We start from the raw sequence: 21,760 nt of genomic DNA on the forward strand, positions 1-21,760 counted from the left end.
TCCTCTCTTTCTTCCCTTTTATGTTTCTAGGAAATATCCTTTTCCAGATCCATTTCTTTGACTCGACCTGGGAGCTCCAGCTTTGCAAGTGGGCCTCACTCTGTTTTGGGCAGGGGGCGGCCACCTGTGGGAGAAAAGAGAGCCCTCTGCCAAGCCCCCTCAGTGGCCTCCACCTGGCAGCCCTGGACACCCGTCCCCCAGGCTGGGGAACAGCTGCTCCCGGCTGAAGAGACTCCGGAGGACTCTTTATTCACGCCTCGACTTGAGGAGAGCAATACTTCTGGGGTACTGTCAAGTTCCAGAATGAGGCACAGATCGGAGCCCCAGCACCCTAAGGAGAAACCCTTTGTGTTCAGTCTTGATGATGAAAGCATACGAACCTCTGATGTGTGATGAGCCTCTGTGCCACGGGAGGAAGGGGGCAGGAAGGGCTCAAGGGAAGGCCTTTCTTAGTTCCTTGGGGTTTTTGGAGAAACTGTACGTTTGTTTCTCTGCCTTCTTGAGGACAGTCAGAGGTCTTTCTGGCATTCCTATTCCTATCAATGACGTATAGGAGGGGCCCAGCCAGCTAGATTTTTTTTTGTATTATCAATGCATATATTTAATTTGTAGAACTTGCTAGGTTAGACTTGCAGACTAACACAGTGAAGAGCAAGCAGCTTGCCTCTTGTTGATCTATTCCAAAGTCTTCCCTGTGAGGCTCATCTTTAGTATTTCCTCTTCAGAGGAGCCTGGGAGTCCAGTGTTTCCCCTAGTGGAGTTTTATTTCCTTGTCCTCACTTCTGGTTCTTTGTTTTCAGTCCAGGCTTAGGCTCTTGGGCCCTCACCTGTTTTTGTTCTCCCTATACCTGTTTATTGGCTGAAGTTTGTGAAGCAGGTTGGAAATGAACCCTGCTGAAAGCTGTGGGGTGGGGAGCACCCAGCCTTTGGGCTGATGGATGCCATTCTGAGGGGTGGATCCCCAGGAGACCTCCCAGGGGAGAGGTGGGAAGCTTCTGTGAGGCTTGTGGAAAAATTCAGCCAGGTTTGGAAATGACTTTGTTCTCCTCTTGATGCTGTGATCCCAAATACTCAAGGTATGGCTACAGACCCAGCACTCAGTTTCTATGTTAGGTCCCAAGGATGGGATTTTCAGTGGTAAGTGTTGTAACTGTTGAGAACAGACATTTTCCTCAAAATGGTGTTATTTGAAATATGTGGAGGGTTGATATGTGACCATACCCATGTGAGATCAATCCCTATTTCAGAGTTTTAGATCAGTTTTTTTTTTGTTTTTTTTTTTGCGGGGCTGGGGATTGAACCTAGGGGCATTTGACCTCCAAGCAATACCCCCTGCTCTACTTTTTATTCTTTATTTTGAAACTGGGTCTCACTCAGTTGCAGAGCCTCACTAAGTAGCTGAGGCTGTCTGCGAACCGCGATCCTCTGGTCTCAGCCTCCCGAATGCTGGGATTACAAGTGTGCGCTGCCACGCCTGGCTTTAGATTAGTTTTAAAGAAGGTTCTGAGGACAGATGGCTCATGCTAAGCTGTTTTGATCCATGTTTTCGAGACAGGAGTTTTTTTTTTGTTATTGTTGTTTTGTTTTTGGCAGGTCATCTTGAATCCTTGCCTTGACGGTCTTTTTGAAGGAGCCAACATTTGTCTAAGTTTAAGTGATCGATATACTTGGACAGGTTTGCTTTCTTTTTACCCTTTCTGTTGCTTGTTGAATGGAGCTACCTGCTTCTGCAGTCAGACCCCATACTCTGATTAAGTTCCATATACTCATCAGTGAAGAGATACAAAGATAATCTTGAGATACTTTTCTTTTCAATGGAATAAAAACATTCATTGAGAGATTTGGAGTTGCTGGCTACCTTTCTAGGTGAAGACCCTAGATATTGAATTTCGCAAACAAATTTTAGGGTGTACTTTCTCCCATTGGACAAGACACCATTTCTAGTGCCCTTGGGAGGACTTGCCTATTCAGCGACTTTGGTGAATTGCTACCAGAAACTTAGCAGGGTTTCCTAAAGGGAGAAAGAACTTAGCTCATTTTAATCTGTAATATATTGGGGCCAGGATGTAGCTCAGTGGCAAAGTGCCTGCTTTGCACGTGTGGCGCTCTGGGTTCGATCCCCGGTTCCAAAAAAGACAAAAAAAGAACCCCTTTAATCTGTAATATCAACTAGGTTACTTCATTATATTTCTATTTAGAAATATGATGACTAGAGGAAGCATGGGGGGTACTGGGGATTGAATCCAGGGGCATTCTACCTCCAAGCTACACCCCTAGCCCTTTTTATTTTGTTTTTTCAAAACAGGGTCTCGCTTATCACGCGTTGCTGAGTGTCTTGCTGCTAAGCTGTGTGGCTGGCCTTGAACCTGCAAACCTCCTGAAAGGAATCTACTTCTTTCTCTCACAACTCCCCCCCTTTGAAAAGTCAACTCTTGTGTACTTTTGTCTTTAGAAGTTGTTGGTTTGGGAATTATTTATACATGTACATGAGTGATCAAGGTTCAACCTACTGTAAGTAGCCTGATTTTTTTTTTTTTTTTGGTGGTACTGGGGTTCCTGGAAGCCCTTCTACCTCCGGGCTACACTCCCAGACCTATTTTTTACATTTTCATTTTGGAAACAGGGTCTCCTAAGCCAGCGCGTGCGGCTGGCTTCGAACCTGTGCGATCCTCCTGTCTCTGCCTCCCAAGCGCGGGGATTACAAGCGTGCGCCACCACGCCCGGCCTAAGTAGCCTGATTTTAAGAAGCCGTTCTGAATTCCTAAAGCCACCTGTCTTCAGTTTCACCTTAAAGTTTTTCTCATCAATTTTTTTTTGGTTAGCTAACCCAAGTGTACAGTGTATAATGTTATATAACTAATGAAAATAATTTTTTTATGGTACTGGGGATTGAAACCAGGGACATTCTACTTCTAAGATATACCCCCAAGCCCATTTTATTTTTTATTTGCAAACAGGGTCCTGCTAAGTGTCTGAGGCTGTCCTTAAACCTGCAATCCTCCTGTCTCAGCCTCCCAAGTACTAACATTACTGGCATGCACCATCACACTTGGCAAAATAAATTTACTTTTGAAAATCTCTCTCTTAAAACAATCTCTGACCCATGGAAATGATGTAACATTTTGATGTTTAAATGGTCAAAAGCTACCCATTTCTCTTTATAAGCTTTCTGAGAGATCATTATTGGTAAATCAATTGGCTATAAGAAAATAAGTTTCTTATTTGGTAAAAACAGATTAGTGGTTAAGTGCATAGGCTCTGAAATAAGCCTGAGGTTTTTTTTTGGGGGGGGGGCAGGGGAGTGGTCCGGGGATGGAACCCAGGAGCACTGGATCTCTGAGCTATATCCCCCAGCCCTATTTTTTATTCTTTACTTTGAAACAGGGTCTCACTAAGTTGCGGAGGGCCTCACTAAGTAGCTGAGGCTGCCCGGCACCTTGGTCATCCGGTCTCAGCCTCCAGAATGCTGGGATTACAAACCCGTGCCACCACAGCCGGCTTAAGCCTGAGTTTTTAAACTTTACCCTTTCTGAATATAAATGTGTTCTGATATGGACTAAGATGACCTCATAAATAATAGCGGATTCGGCAGTTAAGTGGTGGGATATGCTGGACTCGTTTTCATTGTCAGCCAGATAACCCGGTATATGGCAGTGGTAACAGCTTTTTGGAAATTGAGTTTCCTGTCAGCTTTACTAACTTTGACAATGTCAGAAGAGTCTGGACAGGTTTATTAAATATTTCTGCCAACATCTTTTATTTTCTCCTTCCTCCTTTCTTCCCTGTTATTTGCAGCGATGACAGTCACTTGGGGCTAGGTAGAATTTGAATAAAGTTAATGTTTGGCAAAAACTAGCCTGCTCCTTCCTGCACGGCATGATGTGGTGTTTTGAACCAGAACTCTCCGGCTGCCAAAGGTTGTCTGCTGAGTGCACAGCGCAGAGCTGAGTGCGCGGAAACTCTTACGCCTCTCGTGTGAGCTCCTAATTGGTGTGAGCTCCTAATTGGTGTGAGCTCCTAATTGGTGTGAGCTCCTAATTGGTGTGTAGCAAGAAGCAATTTCTAAAACCGTTTTGTTGCTTGTTTTGTAATAAAACCATGTGAAATACTGAAGTACCCCGGGTCCTGTGTTTTCTCCATCAGCCAGGCGGCCTTGCGGGGGGTGGCTCTGGGCCGGGGCGGGGCGGCGGGCGGGGGGCCGGCTCCGCCGCTTAAAGTCCGGGGCGGCGGGCGCGGCCGGAGTCGCCCTTCCCGGACCAGCCGGCCAGGGCCGGAGGAGCGCCGGCGGGACGCGCGATGAGCCGGCGGCGCGGACCCGGGCTGCGGCCGGGCCTGCTGCTGTGGCTGCTGCTGCTGCTGCCGCCGCCGGCGCTCGGGGGCCCCGGGGGCGGGCCGCGCTGCCCCGCCGCCTGCGAGCCCGCGCGCTGCCCGCCGCCGCCCGCCTGCGCCGCGGGCGCGCCCCCGGTGCCGGACGGCTGCGGCTGCTGCGGCGTGTGCGCGGCGGCCGAGGGCGAGGCGTGCGGCGGCGCGCGGGGCCGGCCGTGCGGCGCGGGGCTGCGCTGCGGCGCGCCCTGGCGGCCCGAGCGCGGCGCGGCGCGGGGCACCTGCTGCCCGGCGGGCGGGGCGGCCGTGTGCGGCAGCGACGGGCGCAGCTACCCCAGCCTGTGCGCGCTGCGCGCCCACAACCGCCGCGGGGCCGCGCCCGCCGCGCTGCCGCTGCACCGGGGGCGCTGCGGGCCCGCGGGTGAGCCTCGGGGGCAGCGGCGCGCGTGCGCGCTCGCGGAGCTGCTCAGGCGAGCTTTTAAAGAAAAAAAGTCGTTTGAGAGCGCGCGTGTGTGTCGCTGTGTTGCTCAGGCCGGTCCCCGACTCCGGGCCGAGGCGATCCTCCCGCCTCGGCCTCCAGAGGGGCTGGGCTACAGGTGTGTGCCACCGCGCTCCCAGAGTTTTTTTTTTTTTTTTTTTTTTTTTTCTCACACTGGGGCGGTGCTGCGCGTGGAACCCAGGGCGCTGCGCTGCTAGGCAAGCGGCCCGTCCCCGCACACCCCTTGGAACTCGCCCTTGGTTCACTTCCCACCTTCCCCCATGGGCATTTTACCTCCGACCTATATCCCCAGCACTGCATTTTTTTTTTTTTTTTTGAAAAAGGGTCTTGCTAAATTGCTGAGGTAGTTCTCTAATCTGCTATCCTCCTCTCTCAGCGTCCTAAACGCTGGGATAACAGCAGTCCAACCACCACATCGGGCTTTTCTTTTTCTTTTTTGGTGGTACTGGGCTTCCTAGAAACCCTTCTACCTCCGGGCTACACTCCCAGACCTATTTTTATACTTTTAATTTTGGAAACAGGGTCTCTTAAGCCAGCGAGGCTGGCTTCCAACCTGCGCGATCCTCCTGTCTTGGCCTCCTAAGCGTGGGGATTACAAGCGTGCTCCTCCACGCCAGGCACACACCCGGCTTTTCTGAATTTTAAGTGACCTTTCTCTTATTCAGTCTCACAGTTCTTCCACCGGGGCCACTCTGGTTTCTTTGACCCAGGAACTCAATCTTTGTGTTTTCCTTTCTCCATAGTGTCTCTTTGCTAGCTGCCAGCTGGCTTCTCCCCACTCACAATTCGAATACCTTTTTCTCTTTGTAATTTTTTCCCACCTGGTGCTATAGATCTGGTTCCCTCAAGACATTGGTAAATGAGGGTGTGAGTCAAAAGTAGGAGTGCGGGGTGGGTGGGGGGGTGGGTGGGTGGGGACCAAGGAGAAGGGAAGGAGTGGAAGGGAGGGGCGAGATAAATGGAGATTTGAGATGTGACATCTGATATTGTCAGGGAACCAGGATCCCCAAACACGAAGCCATTCTTCACAGGGACAGGAAGTGCTGGCCAGCTCCGGAGCAAGTACAACTTTATTGCTGAGGTGGTGGAAAAGGTGGCACCTTCTGTGGTTCACCTTCAGCTGTTCCGCAGGTAAAGGAGGATCAGCGACCCCAGAGGGCTCCAGGTGTTTTACAAGAAACCTCTGTGAGGAAACGGAGGCTGGGGATACAGGCCAGTGGTAGAGCACTTGGCTAGCATGCACTAAGGTTCTGGGTTCCTTCATCAGCACCCAAAAGAAAAGAAAGATCTTTTCAAAGCTCTTTAAGGAACGGAGGCACAAGGATTCACACTTCCAAAACTGAGCTGCTCCTGCACACTTAGATGCCTGAGGTTTCTTTCTCCCTTATGTCCCCTAGACAAAATTTAAGGCCAAGAGGAGCTAGTAGGCATCTTAGTGGGGATCTTGCCCAACTCCAAAGCTTGCATGTAAGGAAACCCAGATCCAGAGAGCAGTGTCAATTTGTCCTAGGTCACAAGACTAGCTGGTAGTGGAAACTGAGCCAGTCCAGGTCTGATTGACTCCCCCCCCCCCACACCTGGGTCCTCTGCGCCCGCCAGAGGCCCCACCTTTGCCCACAGTACTAGGCTGGGGGCTGGCCTCTGCCACAGAAGGCCCACAGGCTCTGCTCTCAGCAGCTGTGACCAGGAGCAGTACCCCTGGGAAAGGAGAGTTGGAGCCAGGTCTTAATTATGTTCACCAGACATGGCCAGGACATGCTCCATGAACTTCATTTATACATGGAGAAGATGCAAACACAGACAAGAGAAAGTCAAATCTCAGAAAAACTATGATGGAAATAGGTGTAATAAATGTAAGGTCCTCAGTGCCGGGCGTGGTGGCGCACGCTTGTAATCCCCGCACTTGGGAGGCGGAGACAGGAGGATCCCGCAGGTTCAAAGCCAGCTGCGCTGGCTTAAGAGACCCTGTTTCCAAAAATAAAAATAGGTCTGGGAGTGTAGCCTGGAGGTAGAAGGGCTTCCAGGAACCCCAGTACCACACACACACAAAAAAGTAAGGTCCTCTTGATTCAGGTGGTGGCGGGTCCCCCGATCTTCCTGCCCTCTGCTTACACTCTTGTCCTGTGGAGACAGGTCACCTCTCAGCGGCGAGGAGATTCCTGCATCCAGTGGCTCTGGGTTCATAGTGTCTGAGGATGGGCTCATTGTTACCAATGCTCACGTCCTCACTAACCAGCGGCGGATCCAGGTGGAGCTCCAGAGTGGGGCCCAGTATGAAGCCACTGTCAAGGACATTGACCATAAATTGGATCTTGCACTGATCAAGATTGAGCCAAATGTGAGTATTTGAGAGCTGAATTAGTCTTACATATTTGGGGATTTTCATGTATTTGCTGAGGCTTTCCTTCTCACACTCACACACCACGTGTTTTCTAGCTAGTAAGTATATGCTTTTCTTTTTTAGTTTCTTTTTGTTCTTAACTCCCTCTTTTATTTTCTTTCATGCCTGTCTGTATAGCTCTGACTACCCAGTTTCTATTATTCTCCAGCAGCCTTTCTCTCTCCTTTGATAGTTACTTCAGCAGATGCCACTTCTAGGGAAATCATTCTTTGCTTAGCATAAAATACCAGAGTTATTGCAGTGAGTTCAGAATTTTTCTTTTTCTTTTTTGGTACTGAGGATTGAACCCAGGGGCATTCTACCTCTGGGCTACACCCCCAGCCCTATTTTATTTTTTTGAAACAGGCTCTTACTAAGTTGTGGAGAGTCTCACTAAGTAGCTGAGGTTGGCCATGAACCTGTGATCCTCCTGTCTCAGCCTCACAAGTACTGGAATTGTAAGTGTGCACCATCACACTTGGCCTGGTGGACTCAGAACTTCTAAGCGATACTTTAAAGTCCTTCCTGTAATAAAGAGTGGTCTGGGCCCAGCATGGTGGCCCATGCCATCTAAGAACATTTATTTTCTTTTCTTTGGAACTGGGAATTGAACCCAAGGACATTCTACCTCTGAGCTATACCCCCAACCTTTTTATTTATTTATTTTTGGTAGTACTGGGGTTCCTGGAAGCCCTTCTACCTCCAGGCTACACCCTCAGACCTATTTTATATTTTTGAAACAGGGTCTCTTACGCCAGCGTGGCTGGCTTCGAACCTGTGTGATCCTCCTGTCTCTGCCTAACCAAGCTCAGGGATTACAAGTGTGCGCCACCATGCCCGGCCCCAACCTTTTTATTTTTAAACAGGGTCTCACTAGGTTGCTGAAGATGGCCTTGAACCCCTGATCATCTTGTCTCAGTCTCCCAAGTAACTGGGATTCCAGGCACATGTTTATATGAGAGCTTTTGAGAAATGCAGGATTTTGAGACTCAGAATCCACACCTCTGTTCTTGTCTTTCTTTCTTTTGTTATCCAGGACCTTGGGCATGCTAGGTAAGTGTTCTACCAATGAGCTACATCCTCAGCCTTTTTTAAAAAAATTGATACAGGATCTTAATAAATTGCCCAGGCTGAACTCCAGTTTGTGATCTTGTTGCCTCAGCCTCCCAAATAGCTGGGATAACAGGTATGGGCCACTGTGCCTGTGCTGAATCTACATTTTCATAAGCTCCCCAAGTATTTCATGTGCTTATACAGTTCAGAAGTGCTGTTCTGGGTGATCTCTTTCCTGTTTGTGGTGTATTTCACTTGTCCTATGAACTTTCCAGCTGGGAATGGTGTTAAGTGGATCACTAACATCTGCTTAGACCCATCATTTACTTCACTAGTAATTTCTACAGAGCAATAATGTTTGACCTTAGTGATGATCCTGATCATTTGGACAACTGAAAGCTTGGTAGTAGTTAGACTTTGAGGATAAAGTGTAGGTGTCATAGAACCTGTGTGTGTGTGTGGGTGCTTCTTAGGTAAGTGCCAAAATGACAGAGGCTGTGTTTATATATATATATATATATATATATATATATATATATATATATATATATATATATATATTGTACCCAAATATGGGCTGACTCTGCTTTTGCTGTGGTCTTTGTCCTTTTTGTCTTCCTCATCTTTCCTTGCCCATGTGCAGACCGACCTTCCTGTTTTGCTGCTGGGGAGATCAGCTGATCTTCGGGCTGGAGAGTTTGTGGTGGCCTTGGGCAGCCCATTTTCTCTGCAGAACACAGTGACTGCTGGGATTGTCAGTACCACACAACGAGGGGGCAAAGAGCTGGGCCTGAAGGACTCAGACATGGACTACATTCAGACTGATGCCATCATTAATGTAAGTCACTTTGAAAGTTTATCCTCTGCCCCACAGATAACTGGCTAACATAGAGTGAGACGACTTCAGAGCAGTCTCATTTGCCGTGGCTTTCTGGGCATGTCCAGAGATGGGTTAGATCCCCAGAAAGGATGGAATGCCCCACTGTTGGAGTTGAGCCTGGGGATATGCTGTTGGGTGGTCTTTCAGGGTCTGTCATAGAGGCCACCGTAGCAGTAGAATGTGGGGTCGCTTTGTTGTTGCTGCGCACTTACCCTGACTTCAATATTTGCCTTCCTTGGGGAAATGGAAATGAGTAAATGATATGAAGAAATGTATTCGTTGGTTTTACTGATGGTCTTTTTAACTTCTGTCTCCAGCACGGAAATTCTGGGGGGCCTCTGGTGAACTTGGTAAGTGGCCACTTTCCTCCTGGCTTCATGTTTTTCCATAACTTTCCAAATTCTGTGATGCAGACTTGGGCGCCGCTCTTGGGTAGAGAGTTGCGGAATAATACGTTTGTATTTTTGGATCCCAAGTAAGTGGTTAAGAAAACATTGAAGACCTAAGATGGGCTTATTGACCTAGTATGTGCTCTCATCCCTTTGAGAGCACCAGGGGTCTGGCTCTGGTTATTTCGAAGGTTTCCTCTTCATTATGTTTTCGGGTTTCACTGAACATTACCAAAAGCCCAGGATATTAAATCTAGATCTATTCCAAATGACCAATGGTGCTATGTAACATATATTCCCTCCTTTTCTTTTTCTTCTCTTCCTTCTCTTCCTCCTCCCTCTCTTCTTTTGATAATGGGGATTAAACCCAGGGACACAGCCGGGCAGGCGTGGTGGCACACCCCTGTACTCCCTGTGCTTGGGAGGCGGAGACAGGAGGATTGCGCAGGTTCGAAGCCAGCCGCACTGGCTTAAGAGACCCTGTTTCCAGATATAAAAAAAAAAAAAGTATAAAATAGGTCTGGGAGTATAGCCTGGAGGTAGAAGGGCTTCCAGGAATCCCAGTACCACCAACAAAACAAAACAAAACAAAAAAACAAAAACAAACCCCAGGGACATTTTTCCTCTGAGCTACATCTCCAGCCCTTTCTATTTTTTGTTTGAAAACAGGGTCTCACTAGATTGATGAGTCTTGCTATTTGCTGAGGTTGTCTTCAAACCTATAGTCCTCCTGTCTCAGCCTCCCAATTACTGGCATTATAGGTGTGAACCACCACACCCAGCTTGTAGTATATTTCTTTAAGACCCTCTTTCTGCTGCTACATAGGAAGAACTGACCCTCATCTAAAAATGCTAATTATACAACATGGTCTGTCCAGGTATTTTCTTATTTACTTTTTTTCTCTTTTTTTGGTAGTGCTGGGGATCAAACCTGGGGGATTCTACCTTTGAGCTACATCTCCAGATCTATTTTATTTTCTATTTTAAAACAGAGTCTCACTAGCCGGGCATGGTGGCACATGCTTGTAATCCCTGCACTTGGGAGGCTGAGACAGGAGGATTGTGCAAGTTCCAAGTCAGCCTTAGCTACTTAGTGAAGATCTCAGCAACTTAGTGAGACCCTGTTTCCAAATAAAATATAAAAAATAGGTCTGGGAGTATAGCCTGGAGGTAGAAAGACTCTGGGTTCCACCCCCAGTACCACCAAAACAAAAACAAAAACAAAAACAAAACAAAACAAAAAACAACCCCAGAGTCTCACTAAGTTGTTGAGGCTGGTTTCAAACCTGTGATCTTCCTGTCTCATCCTCCCAAGTACTGACATTACAGGTGTGTGCCACCATGCCTGAGTTTGATCTGCTTTTGATGGCAGAAAAGTGACAACCAGAATTCATTGTTCCATCATGTATTTGTTTGTTTGTTTATTTATTTATTATTTTTGCGGGTCTTGGGATGGATCTCAAGGACATCTGACCTCCAAGCTACACCCCTGCCCTATTTTTTATTCTTTATTTTGAAACAGGGTCTCACTAAGTTGCAGAGGGCCTCACTAAGTAGCTGAGGCTGTCCTCAAACGCAATCCTCTGGTCTCAGCCTCCCGAATGCTGGGATAACAAGTGAATGCTGTACTTTTTTTGTGTGTATGTGTGGTACTGGGGGTGGAACCCAGAGGCATTCTACCTCTGAGCTACATCCCCAGCCCTCTTTTATTTTTTATTTTGAAACAGGGTCTCACTAGGTTAATGAGAGTCTCCTTACTTGCTGAGACTGCCCTCAAACCTGCAATCCTCCTGTCTCAGACCCCCAAGTACTGGGATTACAAGCATGTGCCACTGCTCCCAGTTACAGTCTATATTCTGAGAAAATCAGAAAATTATTTTCTCTTTTTGCCATTACCTAGAAAGGGCTAAAGGATGAAGAAGTGCATGTGTCAAGAGGAAAGTATTTTCTACTTCATGGACATGGGATTCCTTAAGGTCAATTTTATTAATTCTTTTGCATAGTTTCACTGAGGTGTTGTGGAACACCCAACAGCTTTTTGTCCTTCCCATATTTATTTTTAGTTTCAGTTAAGCAATAAAAAGGCAAATATCGAGCTGGGTGTGGTGACGCATGCTTGTAATCCCAGTACTTGGGAGGCTGAGACAGGAGGATCGCACAGGTTCAGAGCCAGCCTCAGCTACTTAGTGAGACCCTGTTTCTGAATAAACTATGAAATAGTTCTGGGAGTGTAGCCTGGAAGTAAAAAGCCCCTGAGTTCCATCCTTAGTACCACACACACACAAAAAAAGAGCAAATATCCTTGTTCTTTTGTGTCAAAACACAGAGTTTGGCTCATTTTTAAGTCAATGTAATTTACTGTTAGATGTGGTGGTGCATGCCTATAATTCTAGTATTTGGGAGGCTGAGACAGGTGGATCAAAAGTTGGAGGTCGGCCTCAGTAATATAGCAAGACCCAGCTAAGCAATATAGCAACTTTATGAGACCATGTTTCAAAGTTAAAAAAAAATGAATGGGATGTAATTCAGAGGTAGAAGACCCCTGGGTTCAATCCCCAGTATGAGAGAGAGAGAGAGAGAGAGAGGGAGAGGGAGAGGGAGAGGGAGAGGGAGAGGGAGAGGGAGAGAGAGAGAGAAGCAAAATGTTATTTACTGAAGGAAGAGATGAGCTCAACATCAATAGCAGCTTAGACCCTTTGACTCTGAGGAAGAACAATTTTGGTATCTGTATAGCTCCCCCCTCTTCTCCATCCTATCATACCAATTGTCCTAATTCTTTCTATGGAAGAAGTGCACATTTCCTCTGGCCCTTCTGTTTTTTGACCTAAAGTGATTAGCTTCCTCTTTCCCTTGCTCCTTTTGGTTCTGCACTGTTGGGTTTGCAAAGCTTCAAGACTGAATGATGTCTTCTCCCGTGCCAGGATGGTGATGTGATTGGCATAAATACACTGAAGGTGACCGCTGGAATCTCCTTTGCCATCCCCTCAGATCGAATTAGACAATTCTTGGCGGAATACCACGAGCGCCAGTTAAAAGGTGAAGCGAGTTGGGAGTTTTTCCTGTTCCCCTTTGTATTTTTCAGAAGCACTCAATCTTTTATGGAGACAGTCATTTGAATTCTATATGGTACTTATCATTGGTTCACAGGTCCTATAATGGTGCTTTTGGCAGCTATATTGGAGGACTAGAAACAAAACCTAGTGTGAAAATGTACCGAGAGATACTTGAACTAGTGTGGGAGTGAAACCCTTGGGCTGGAGTTGGGATGGGGTCTGTATGCTGATGATAAACATTCTCTGAAGCAGAAATTTCATGGCAGACAGTATGCAAAGGCAACTATAATAACAAAGAGACTCTAGGGCTTTTAAACCGTGCCAAAAGGAAAGAAGGCTTGTTAGTCACACTTGATAATTTTTCTTTTCAGGAATGGCTCCTTCATCGAAGAAATATCTGGGTCTGCGAATGCTGCCCCTCAGTCTGAAGTAAGCATAAGTTTGATTATATCTGGGTTGTTTCTCAGAAGCAAAAGCCATAGATGTGTCATAGGAGAAGGGTCGACTCAACTCAGGATTGGTGGGGTCCTTGGTTTACATAGAGGAAAAGAATTTCAGCACACCCTAGTTAGAAACATAAACAGAGATTTTATTTAGGAAAGAAGGAACTGCAAATTTAAGGGCAAGGCCACCCCAAAAATGAGAGAGGCACTTTGGGAGTATAGGCCCTTTTTATTTTTTGCATAACTGGGGATTTATTCTCTCTTTTGAAACAGCATCTCACTGAGTTGCAGAAGGCCTCATTAAGTAGCTGAGGCTGGTCACGAACCTGTGATCTTCCTGTCTCAGTCTCCCAATTACTGGGATTACAAGCATGCACCATCATGCCTGGCTGTGTACAGTCTTTTTTTTTTTATAGGGGACTTTTGTGAGAAATGGGCAGGAGGACATAGGTGAGGATGACCTCAGTCCAGTAGTCACAAGATTCAGGGTGTGTTGGTCATCTTCCAGGTCTTGACCTTCACTGTCTTATAGTAGGTACCCTCTTTTTTTAAACTGTTCTAGGACATTTAGCAGTGCTCAAGGAGATTCTTCTTTTGGGTGACCTTTGTTGTCTGATAAACAGATACCACCCTCAGGACGGTCTTCGGTGTTCAGGGTCACTTGCATCTTCTTCAGAAACTTTTAGTCTAACGGGCTTGCTAGAGGCTTGCACATTAAAGTTATATTTTCCTTCTTCTCCCTTATGTCTCCTTTTAACCTATTTATTTCTTCTATCCTACCTTAGTTGGGCAGTCTTAACAGAATACGTAAAAGTACTTGGGCTATGGCGAGAGTGTATTGTGACCATAGCTGCTTGTCACAGGTCACACATTTATTTATTATTTATTTATTTTTTTGGTGGTACTGGGGATGGAACCCAGGGGCTTTCTACCTCCGGGCTATACTCCCAGACCTTTTTTTTATTATTTTATTTTGAAACAGGGTCTCACTAAGTTGCTGAGAGCCTCACTAAGTAGCTGAGGCTGGCTTCGAACCTGTGTGATCCTCCTGTCTCAGCCTCCCAAGCGCGGGGATTACAAGTGTGCGCCACCATGCCCGGCGTCAGGTCACACATTTAAATGACATATGCACCTTGCATTACGTTTCACCTGGACAGGGTATATATTTGCCTCTGCCTGCTCCAGCATCCAGGGCACAGCCTTTCACTAGGTGAGGTCACTGTTTTAAGTTCTAGGCCTTGGCCTGGAGGAGTCATACAGAATGATTGCAATTGACTGTTGGGTCCCATCAGTGAGCTGAGCAGAACACAGAGCACCTACAAAGAGCTTCAGGCTTTTACCAGGTCTCAGGACATGATTTCACTGTGTTTGCTAATGACCTCATTTCTGCTAGTCTTCTCCGAGATATGAAAAGGCAAGATCCAGATTTCCCTGATGCAAGTTCTGGGGTTTTTGTATATGAAGTGATTCAAGGATCGGCTGCTGAAAGGTAAGCCAGTGTGTTGTGTTTAAAATTTTAGGTTAAAATTTTATAACAAAGTGTGCTATGAGAGTGCAGTGCGGTATAGTCGCTAAGAAATTGCTTAAACTAATAATGTTGATCAGTAATATTGTGTGTAATAATTATAAGTCAATAATAGTTAAAATCTTAAATAATAAGTTTATGGTAATTAATAATAAAATAAATAGTTACAAGAGTATTTTTTTAAGTTAAATAGTCCTAAATAAGTTTAAACATTAAGTCTACCTATTAGTTAAGGTCATCCACCCTAGTTAAGGTCATCCGCCCCAGCTAAGAGCATCTGCCCTACCTAAGGGCATCATCGCATACCATAGATAAGAAACCCCCTACCTCTTCCCTGTTATCTTAAAAGCCCTAGCTAAGGGCATAAACCGGTCTGTACAAGTTACCTTATTGTATGGAAGCTGTAAATTCAAAAAGTGTCATCAATGATGTAACAGACTTGCAAGATGTTGTACAACTGTATAAAAATTTCCCCCAAATGGCGATCGTGGCCCTTATGTGGAGACACATGCGCTTGGGTCCAGGTTCGAACCTGTAATAAAGTGTGGCTTGACGGACTAATTGGCTGTGGACAGTTATTCTCACTACAACAGGTGCAGGCCTTGTTTACCTCTTGTGTTCCTTCTAGGTGGATTTGCTCTGTCCATTTCATATACCACTCCCTACACACAGCAGGTGACCAGCACCTGAAAAAAGTCACCTCAAGTGTGACTTGAGAACTGAATGTAAAATTGTGTTTAATTTTTTTTTTTTTTGCAGTACTGGAGATGAAACACAGTGGCATTCTACCTCTGAGCTATGCCCCTAGCCCTATTTTTTTTTTATTCTTTTTTTTTGTATGTGTGGTACTGAGGGTGGAACCCAGGGGCTTTTCTACCTCCAGGCTATACTCCTAGAACTATTTTATACTTTATTTGGAAACAGGGTCTCACTAAGTTGCTGAGAGCCCCACTAAGTAGCTGAGGCTGGCTTCGAACCTGTACTATCCTCCTGTCTCAGCCTCCCAAGGTGCTGCACCACCCCTGGTTTATTCTTTATTTTGAAACAGGGTCTCACTGAGTTACAAAGAGCCTCACCAAGTAGCTGAGGCTGTCTGAAAACCGTGATCCTCCTGTTTCAAACTCCCAAGTACTGAGATTACAAGCATGCACTATCAGGTCGAGCTCTAAAATTGTGTGTGTGTGTGTGTGTGTGTGTGTGTGTGTGTGTGTGTGTGTATGTGTGTGTGTTTTGGTGGTACTGGGGTTCCTCGAAGCCCTTCTACCTCTGGACTACACTCCCAGGCCTATTTTATACTTTTTAAATTTGGAAACAGGGTCTCTTAAATCAGCAAGACTGGCTTTGAACCTGCCCAATCCTCCTGTCTCTGCCTCCCAAGCGCGGGGATTACAAGCATGCACCACCACGCCCGGCTTGTGTTTAATTTTAATTGACCTAAAAGAAAAAATCCTGAAGCAGTATAAGACAGTTTTCTGTGTTTTTTTTTTTTTTTTTAGGATTGCATTTTACTTTAATCATCCTGTATGTAAAAGTCTCTTCATTGTATATGCATTTTAGGCATGTGTTGTTTTGAGTGGATTTCAAAGCCTTGTACAAAACAAAGAATGTAAAGTATCCATCAAAAAGCTGGGTGTAGCAGGGTGTGGTGGTGCAAGAACTTGAAGTCTCAGCATTTGGGAGGCTGGGATTGGAGGATCCTGGTTCTGGACAGCCTCAGCTACTTCAAGAGGCCCTTTGCAACTCAGTGAGATCCTGTTTCAAAAATAGACTGAAAAATAGGTCTGGTGGGGGTATAGCTCTCAGTTCCATCCCCAGTTAGGGAAAAAAAAAAGCTGGGTGTAAGCTGGGCATGGTGGCACATGCTTGTAATTTCAATACTTAGGAGGCTGAGACAGGAGGATCACAGGTTCATGGCAGCCTCAGCTACTTAGTGAGGCCCTCTGTAACTTAGTGAGACCTGTTTCAATATAAAGAATAAAATATAGGGCTGGGGTGTAATTCAGAGGTAGAATGTCTCTGGGTTCAATCCCCAGCAACACACACACACACACACACACACACACACACACACACACACACACACACACACACTCTCCCTCTCTCTCTCTATTCTCCTTCATTCCTTTTCCCTCTCTCTTATTTTTTTTCCTGGCTGGAAATTAAACTCAGGGCCGGTCCATGCTATGGATGAACTATACCACTGAGCTATAACCCCAGACAGAATCTGCATTTTTTAACAAGATTCTCAAGTGGTTCACAAGGGTGTCAAATGTGAAAACTACTGCTGGAATTTACTGATAAATGGAAATCCACCCTTTCTGGTTTTCACTCGCTTATATCTAATAATGATAATAATGACAGTAATAACAGTTGGCATCAGGAAGCATTTACTTATCTCAGGTACCATTTAAAATGTTTTATAACCAAGTATAATAGTGCATACCTGTAATCCCAGTACTTGGTAGGCTGAGACAGGATTGTAGGTTTGAGGCCAGCATGTGATTATTTAATGAGAACTCTTGCAAAGAAGAAAAAAAAAAGCTGGATGTGTAGGTCATTGGTAGAATGCCCCTGGGTTCAATCCCTAGTATCACAGACACACAGAAAATGAAAAATAAAAAACGTGTTATATATATATATATTTGTTTGAGACAAGAGTCTCACTGTGTTACTCAGGTTGGACTTGAACTCCTGGGCTTAAATAATCCTCTCACCTAGCCGGGTGTGGTGGTGCACTAATCTCAGCATTCGGGAGGCTGGAGGATCACAGTTCGCAGACAGCCTCAGCTACTTAGTGAGGCCCTCAGCAACTCAGTGAGACCCCCAGTTTCAAAATAAAGAATAAAAAAATAGGGCAGGGGGGGTAGCTCGAAGGTAGAATGCCCCTGGGTTCCACCCCCAGACCCGCAAAAAATAAATAAAAAAAAATCCTCTCACCCCAGTTTCCCAAGTGGGTAGAACTGGAAATGTATATCATCGCATCCTGTTTAAAATGTTTTATTTTAGCCGGGCGTGGTGGCGCACGCTTGTAATCCCCGCGCTTGGGAGGCTGAGATGGGAGGATCACATGGGTTCGAAGCCAGCCTCAGCTACTTAGTTAGTGAGGCTCTCAGCAACGTAGTGAGACCCTGTTTCCAAATAAAAATATATATAAAAAAAAAGGTCTGGGAGTATAGCCTGGAGGTAGAAAGCCCCTGGGTTCTGCCCCCAGCACCACCAAAAAAAAAAAAAAAGTTTTATTTTTTGTGGTAATGGGGATGGAACCCAGGGACATTCTACCTCCAAGCTATAGATAGCCTCAGTCCTATTTTTTATTCTTTACTTTTGAAACAGGGTCTAAGTTGCAGAGAGCCTTACTAAATAGCTGAGGCTGGTCTTGAACCAGCAATCCTCCTGTCTCAGCCTCCCAAATACTGAGATTATAGGCGTACACCACCACACATGCCTGGCTTAAAATGTTTTATGTACATGTTTGAACCCCCATTTTTTTTGTATTAGGAATTGAACTCAGGGTTATTCTATCTCTGGACTCTCCAGTTCTATAAACTGAGCTGTACAAATCAAACTAATCAGATACAGTGGGGAGTGGGGGAGAGAATATATTGTTTGGGCTTTTTATTTTGCTAGTGAGAGTAGGCATGTGCTTGAGGTTAACAGAAGTCAGACATGAATACAAATTAGAAGCTAAACTTTGTTTCAAATCAAATATGATATATAGGAGGAATAAACTTCTCATAAGTGATTCTTTTCTTTTCTTTTCTTTTTTCTTTTTTGCTGTACTGGGGATGGGACCAGTATTCTAACTTCAAGCTATATCCTCATTCTAACTTCAAGCTATATCCTCAGCCCTATTTTCTTTTTCTTCTTTATTTTGGAACAGGATCTCACTGAGTTGCAAAGGGCCTAAGAGGCTGAGGTTGGCTGTGAACCATGATCCTCCTGTCTCAGCTTCTCAAGTTTTGGGATTACAAGCATGTACCAGGATGCCTGGCTTCACACATGATTCTGATAGGATTTTTTTTTTTTTTTTTAAACAGGCAATAGGGTAGCCAGGCATGGTGGCACATGCCTGTAATCCCAGTACTTGAGTACTTGGGAAGCTGTGACAGGAGGATTACAGATTTGAGATCAGCTTCAGCAATTTAGTGAGGCTGTAGCAATTTAGCAGGACCCTGTTTCCAAATAAAAAAATAAAATAGGCTGGGGTGTAACTTGGAGGTAGAATGCCCCTAGGTTCAATCTCTAGTACCACATACACAAAAAAGGTAATAGGATTGTTGTCCTCCAGGTGATTTTGTGGGGCATATCAGAGAATAACCTTCACATTTGAAAGGATTAAGTTATTTCTTGTTTCTTGGTTTGAATGTTTAATGCCAACAAGACAGTAGAGGGCTAAGTACAACTTTTCTTCTAGTTTCATGGTCCTTTTTTTTTTCTTTTCCCTTCCTTCCCAGTTCTGGGTTGAGAGACCATGATGTAATTGTCAGCATAAATGGGCGACCTGTTACTACCACAACTGATGTCATTGACGCTGTTAAGGACAATGAGTCCTTATCCATCACTGTGCGACGTGGAAGCCAAACCTTGTTCCTGACAGTAACACCTGAAATAATCAATTAAGTATCTTGCTTTAAAGAGAGATTACTTAACAAAACTGAACTTTTATTACCTGGTTTGTAATGAAGAAGTGCCAAAGATGGCAGGGGGTTTGAGGATATCTTTCTTATAAAGAAAAATATACTTTAAACACACACACACACACACACAGACACACACAGACACACACACACACACACACACACACACACACACACACACACACGAGGAATCATTACACTGTGCTGCTATTTCATTGCCAAGTAGAAGAAGAACATGGTTCTAGGAAGCCTGGGAAACTGATAAATAGAAAACAACTAAAAATAGCTATTGTTTTTGGTTATTTTGTGTGTGTGTGTGTGTGTGTGTGTGTGTGTGTGTGTGTGTGTGTGTGTGTAAGTGGTGCTTGGGATTGAACCCAGGGGCATTCTACCTCTGAGCCTCTTCTAAGAAATAGCTTCTTCTAGCAGGGCGTGGTGGCGCACGCTTGTAATCCCCGCGCTTGGGAGGCAGAGACAGGAGGATCGCGCAGGTTCGAAGCCAGCTGCGTGCGCTGGCTTAGGAGACCCTGTTTCCAAATAAAAATGTAAAAATAGGTCTGGGAGTGTAGCCTGGAGGTAGAAGGGCTTCCAGGAACCCCAGTACCACCACCAAAAAAAAAAAAAAAAAAAAAAAAAGAGGAAAGAAAAAAGAAATAGCTTCTTCTATAATTTATAGACTTTTGAGTTTTTTACTCAAGTTCTTCCTTGCAATGTTAATGATTTCTAGTCTTAGAGCTACCAATGTCTTTTTATTTCCTTTATAGAAAACAACTTTTGGAGTTTGAAAATATCTGTAGGGAGATTAAAAACAAGTGTGGGATGAAGCAAGACTTAGGACTTAATATATTATTTATTTATTTATTTTTTTTTTTGGTAGTACTGGGGGTGGAACCCAGAGGCTTTCTACCTCCGGGCTATACTCCCAGACCTTTTTTTAAATTTTATTTTGAAACAGGGTCTCACTAAGTTGCTGAGAGCCTCACTAAGTAGCTGAGGCTTGCTTTGAACCCCTGCGATCCTTCTGTCTCAGCCTCCCAAGCGCGGGGATTACAAGCGTGTGCCACCACGCCCGGCAATATCATATTTTGGATAAGACTCAGCTTCTGCTTTTCTGATTTCCAATTTTTTTTTTTTTTTTTGTGGTACTAGGATTGAACTCCAGGGGCCCTCCTATATCCCAACATCCATTTCTTTTCTGACTTCTTCTCCTCCTCCTTTTTTTTTGGTAAGAGGGATTGAACTCAGGAACATTCTACCTCTGAGCTATATCCCTAGCCCTTGTTACTTTTATTTGTATATTGTTTTGTGGTACTAGGGATTGAACCATGAGGGCATTCTACCTCTAAGCGGAACCCCAGCCCTATTTTTTTTTTTTTAAACAGGGTCTCACTAAGTTGTGGAGCGCCTTGCTAAATTGCTGAGGCTGGCTGTGAACCAGTGATCTTCCTATCTCAGCCTCCCAATTACTGGGATTACAGGAATGTGTCGCCAGACCCAGTTCAGGTTTTATTCTGAAACAGATTCTCCCTATGTTACCAGGCTAACTGCAAACATGTAACCCTCCTATCTCAGTCTCCCAAGGACTGGGATTATAGGTATGCACCACCATACCAAACAAAAGTAGAGCTATTATTATAAGCAAAGTTAAAGTCAGTATGGCACAGAACTTTTGAGAACAAAATAATCTGTTTTAATATTTTACACAGTTGCCACCTTTAATAATATAGACTGGTGGTCATATTAATCAGGGATGAAAAAGCTGAAGTTTATAGGAAAACTGCTACAAATGCTAGAATATTTCTAGAGAAGTGTTGCCCTATTTTATTTATTTTGAAACAGGTCTTATTACGTTGCAGAGGGCCTAAGTTGCTGAGACTGGCCATGAACCTGCACTCCTCAGCATCCCAAGTACTGGAATTACAGGCATGCACCATTTTAACTGTGATTCTTTGTCTTTAAGTCAGTTACTGTGAGAGGAAACTTTTAGTACTGCTCCAATTTCTAGAATTTTTAAGTTACCTTTGAATAGCAGGTTCTTGTCTAGAGTCTCTCTTTTATTTTCTATTTAACAGTTCTTTTAAACTTAGACCACAAAGGATGGGAACTGAGTTTTGAAAACCACTTATAATTTGGGGTGTTTTCTTGTATTCACATTGACTTGGGGATATAAAAAGTAGACTGTCTGATTACCTTGTTACTATTATTTATATATATTTTTTGATTACCATAGTCTACTGTGAAAGCTTTACTATCATATTTATTTTGAAAAATGTTCAGTTTCTCATTGTTCCTATAAAACACATCCTAATTCTATCTCAGGACTCAATATCCTTTAAGTAGGAGTCTTTTTCTTTTGAAGGGGTGCCTTACTTTATCTTACATAATTGTGAAATGTTTTACAATTACTTGAATGAAATCTTCATATTACCTTATACACAGATTCCATAAACTGGCAAATACTTATTTCTAATATAATTTTGCCGAGAGGAAACTCAACTCATTCATGTTGGATACTGTTGGTTTCTAAAATATATTAGAGCCTGGTGTGGTGGCTCATGCTTTTAATTCCAGCATATGG

The 21,760-nt window shown here is 44.7% G+C and overlaps 2 protein-coding genes across 3 annotated transcripts in view; both read left to right on the forward strand.

Moving 5' to 3' along the window:
- PLEKHA2 (pleckstrin homology domain containing A2) overlaps positions 1 to 393 on the forward strand; it is a gene marked incomplete at both ends in the record, with an annotated part of 73,399 nt that extends 73,006 nt beyond the window's left edge. For both annotated transcript variants that reach the window (XM_080709822.1, XM_080709823.1), the window contains one exon: positions 31 to 393. In XM_080709822.1, the coding sequence (XP_080565948.1) occupies positions 31 to 393 (363 nt within the window). The remainder of the gene's footprint in view (positions 1 to 30) is intronic.
- Positions 394 to 4,296: 3,903 nt separating this feature from the next.
- HTRA4 (HtrA serine peptidase 4) lies at positions 4,297 to 19,165 on the forward strand (the record flags this gene model as incomplete). Its single annotated transcript, XM_080710258.1, has 9 exons — positions 4,297 to 4,744; positions 5,854 to 5,953; positions 6,956 to 7,160; positions 8,899 to 9,093; positions 9,453 to 9,485; positions 12,446 to 12,560; positions 12,949 to 13,006; positions 14,414 to 14,509; positions 19,000 to 19,165. 9 exons carry the CDS (start codon positions 4,297 to 4,299, stop codon positions 19,163 to 19,165), a joined length of 1,416 nt encoding a protein of 471 aa, XP_080566384.1.
- Positions 19,166 to 21,760: the final 2,595 nt, after the last annotated feature.

This window comes from Muscardinus avellanarius (assembly GCF_963383645.1).
Source record: "Muscardinus avellanarius genome assembly, chromosome: 14".
Lineage (NCBI taxonomy): Eukaryota > Metazoa > Chordata > Mammalia > Rodentia > Gliridae > Muscardinus > Muscardinus avellanarius.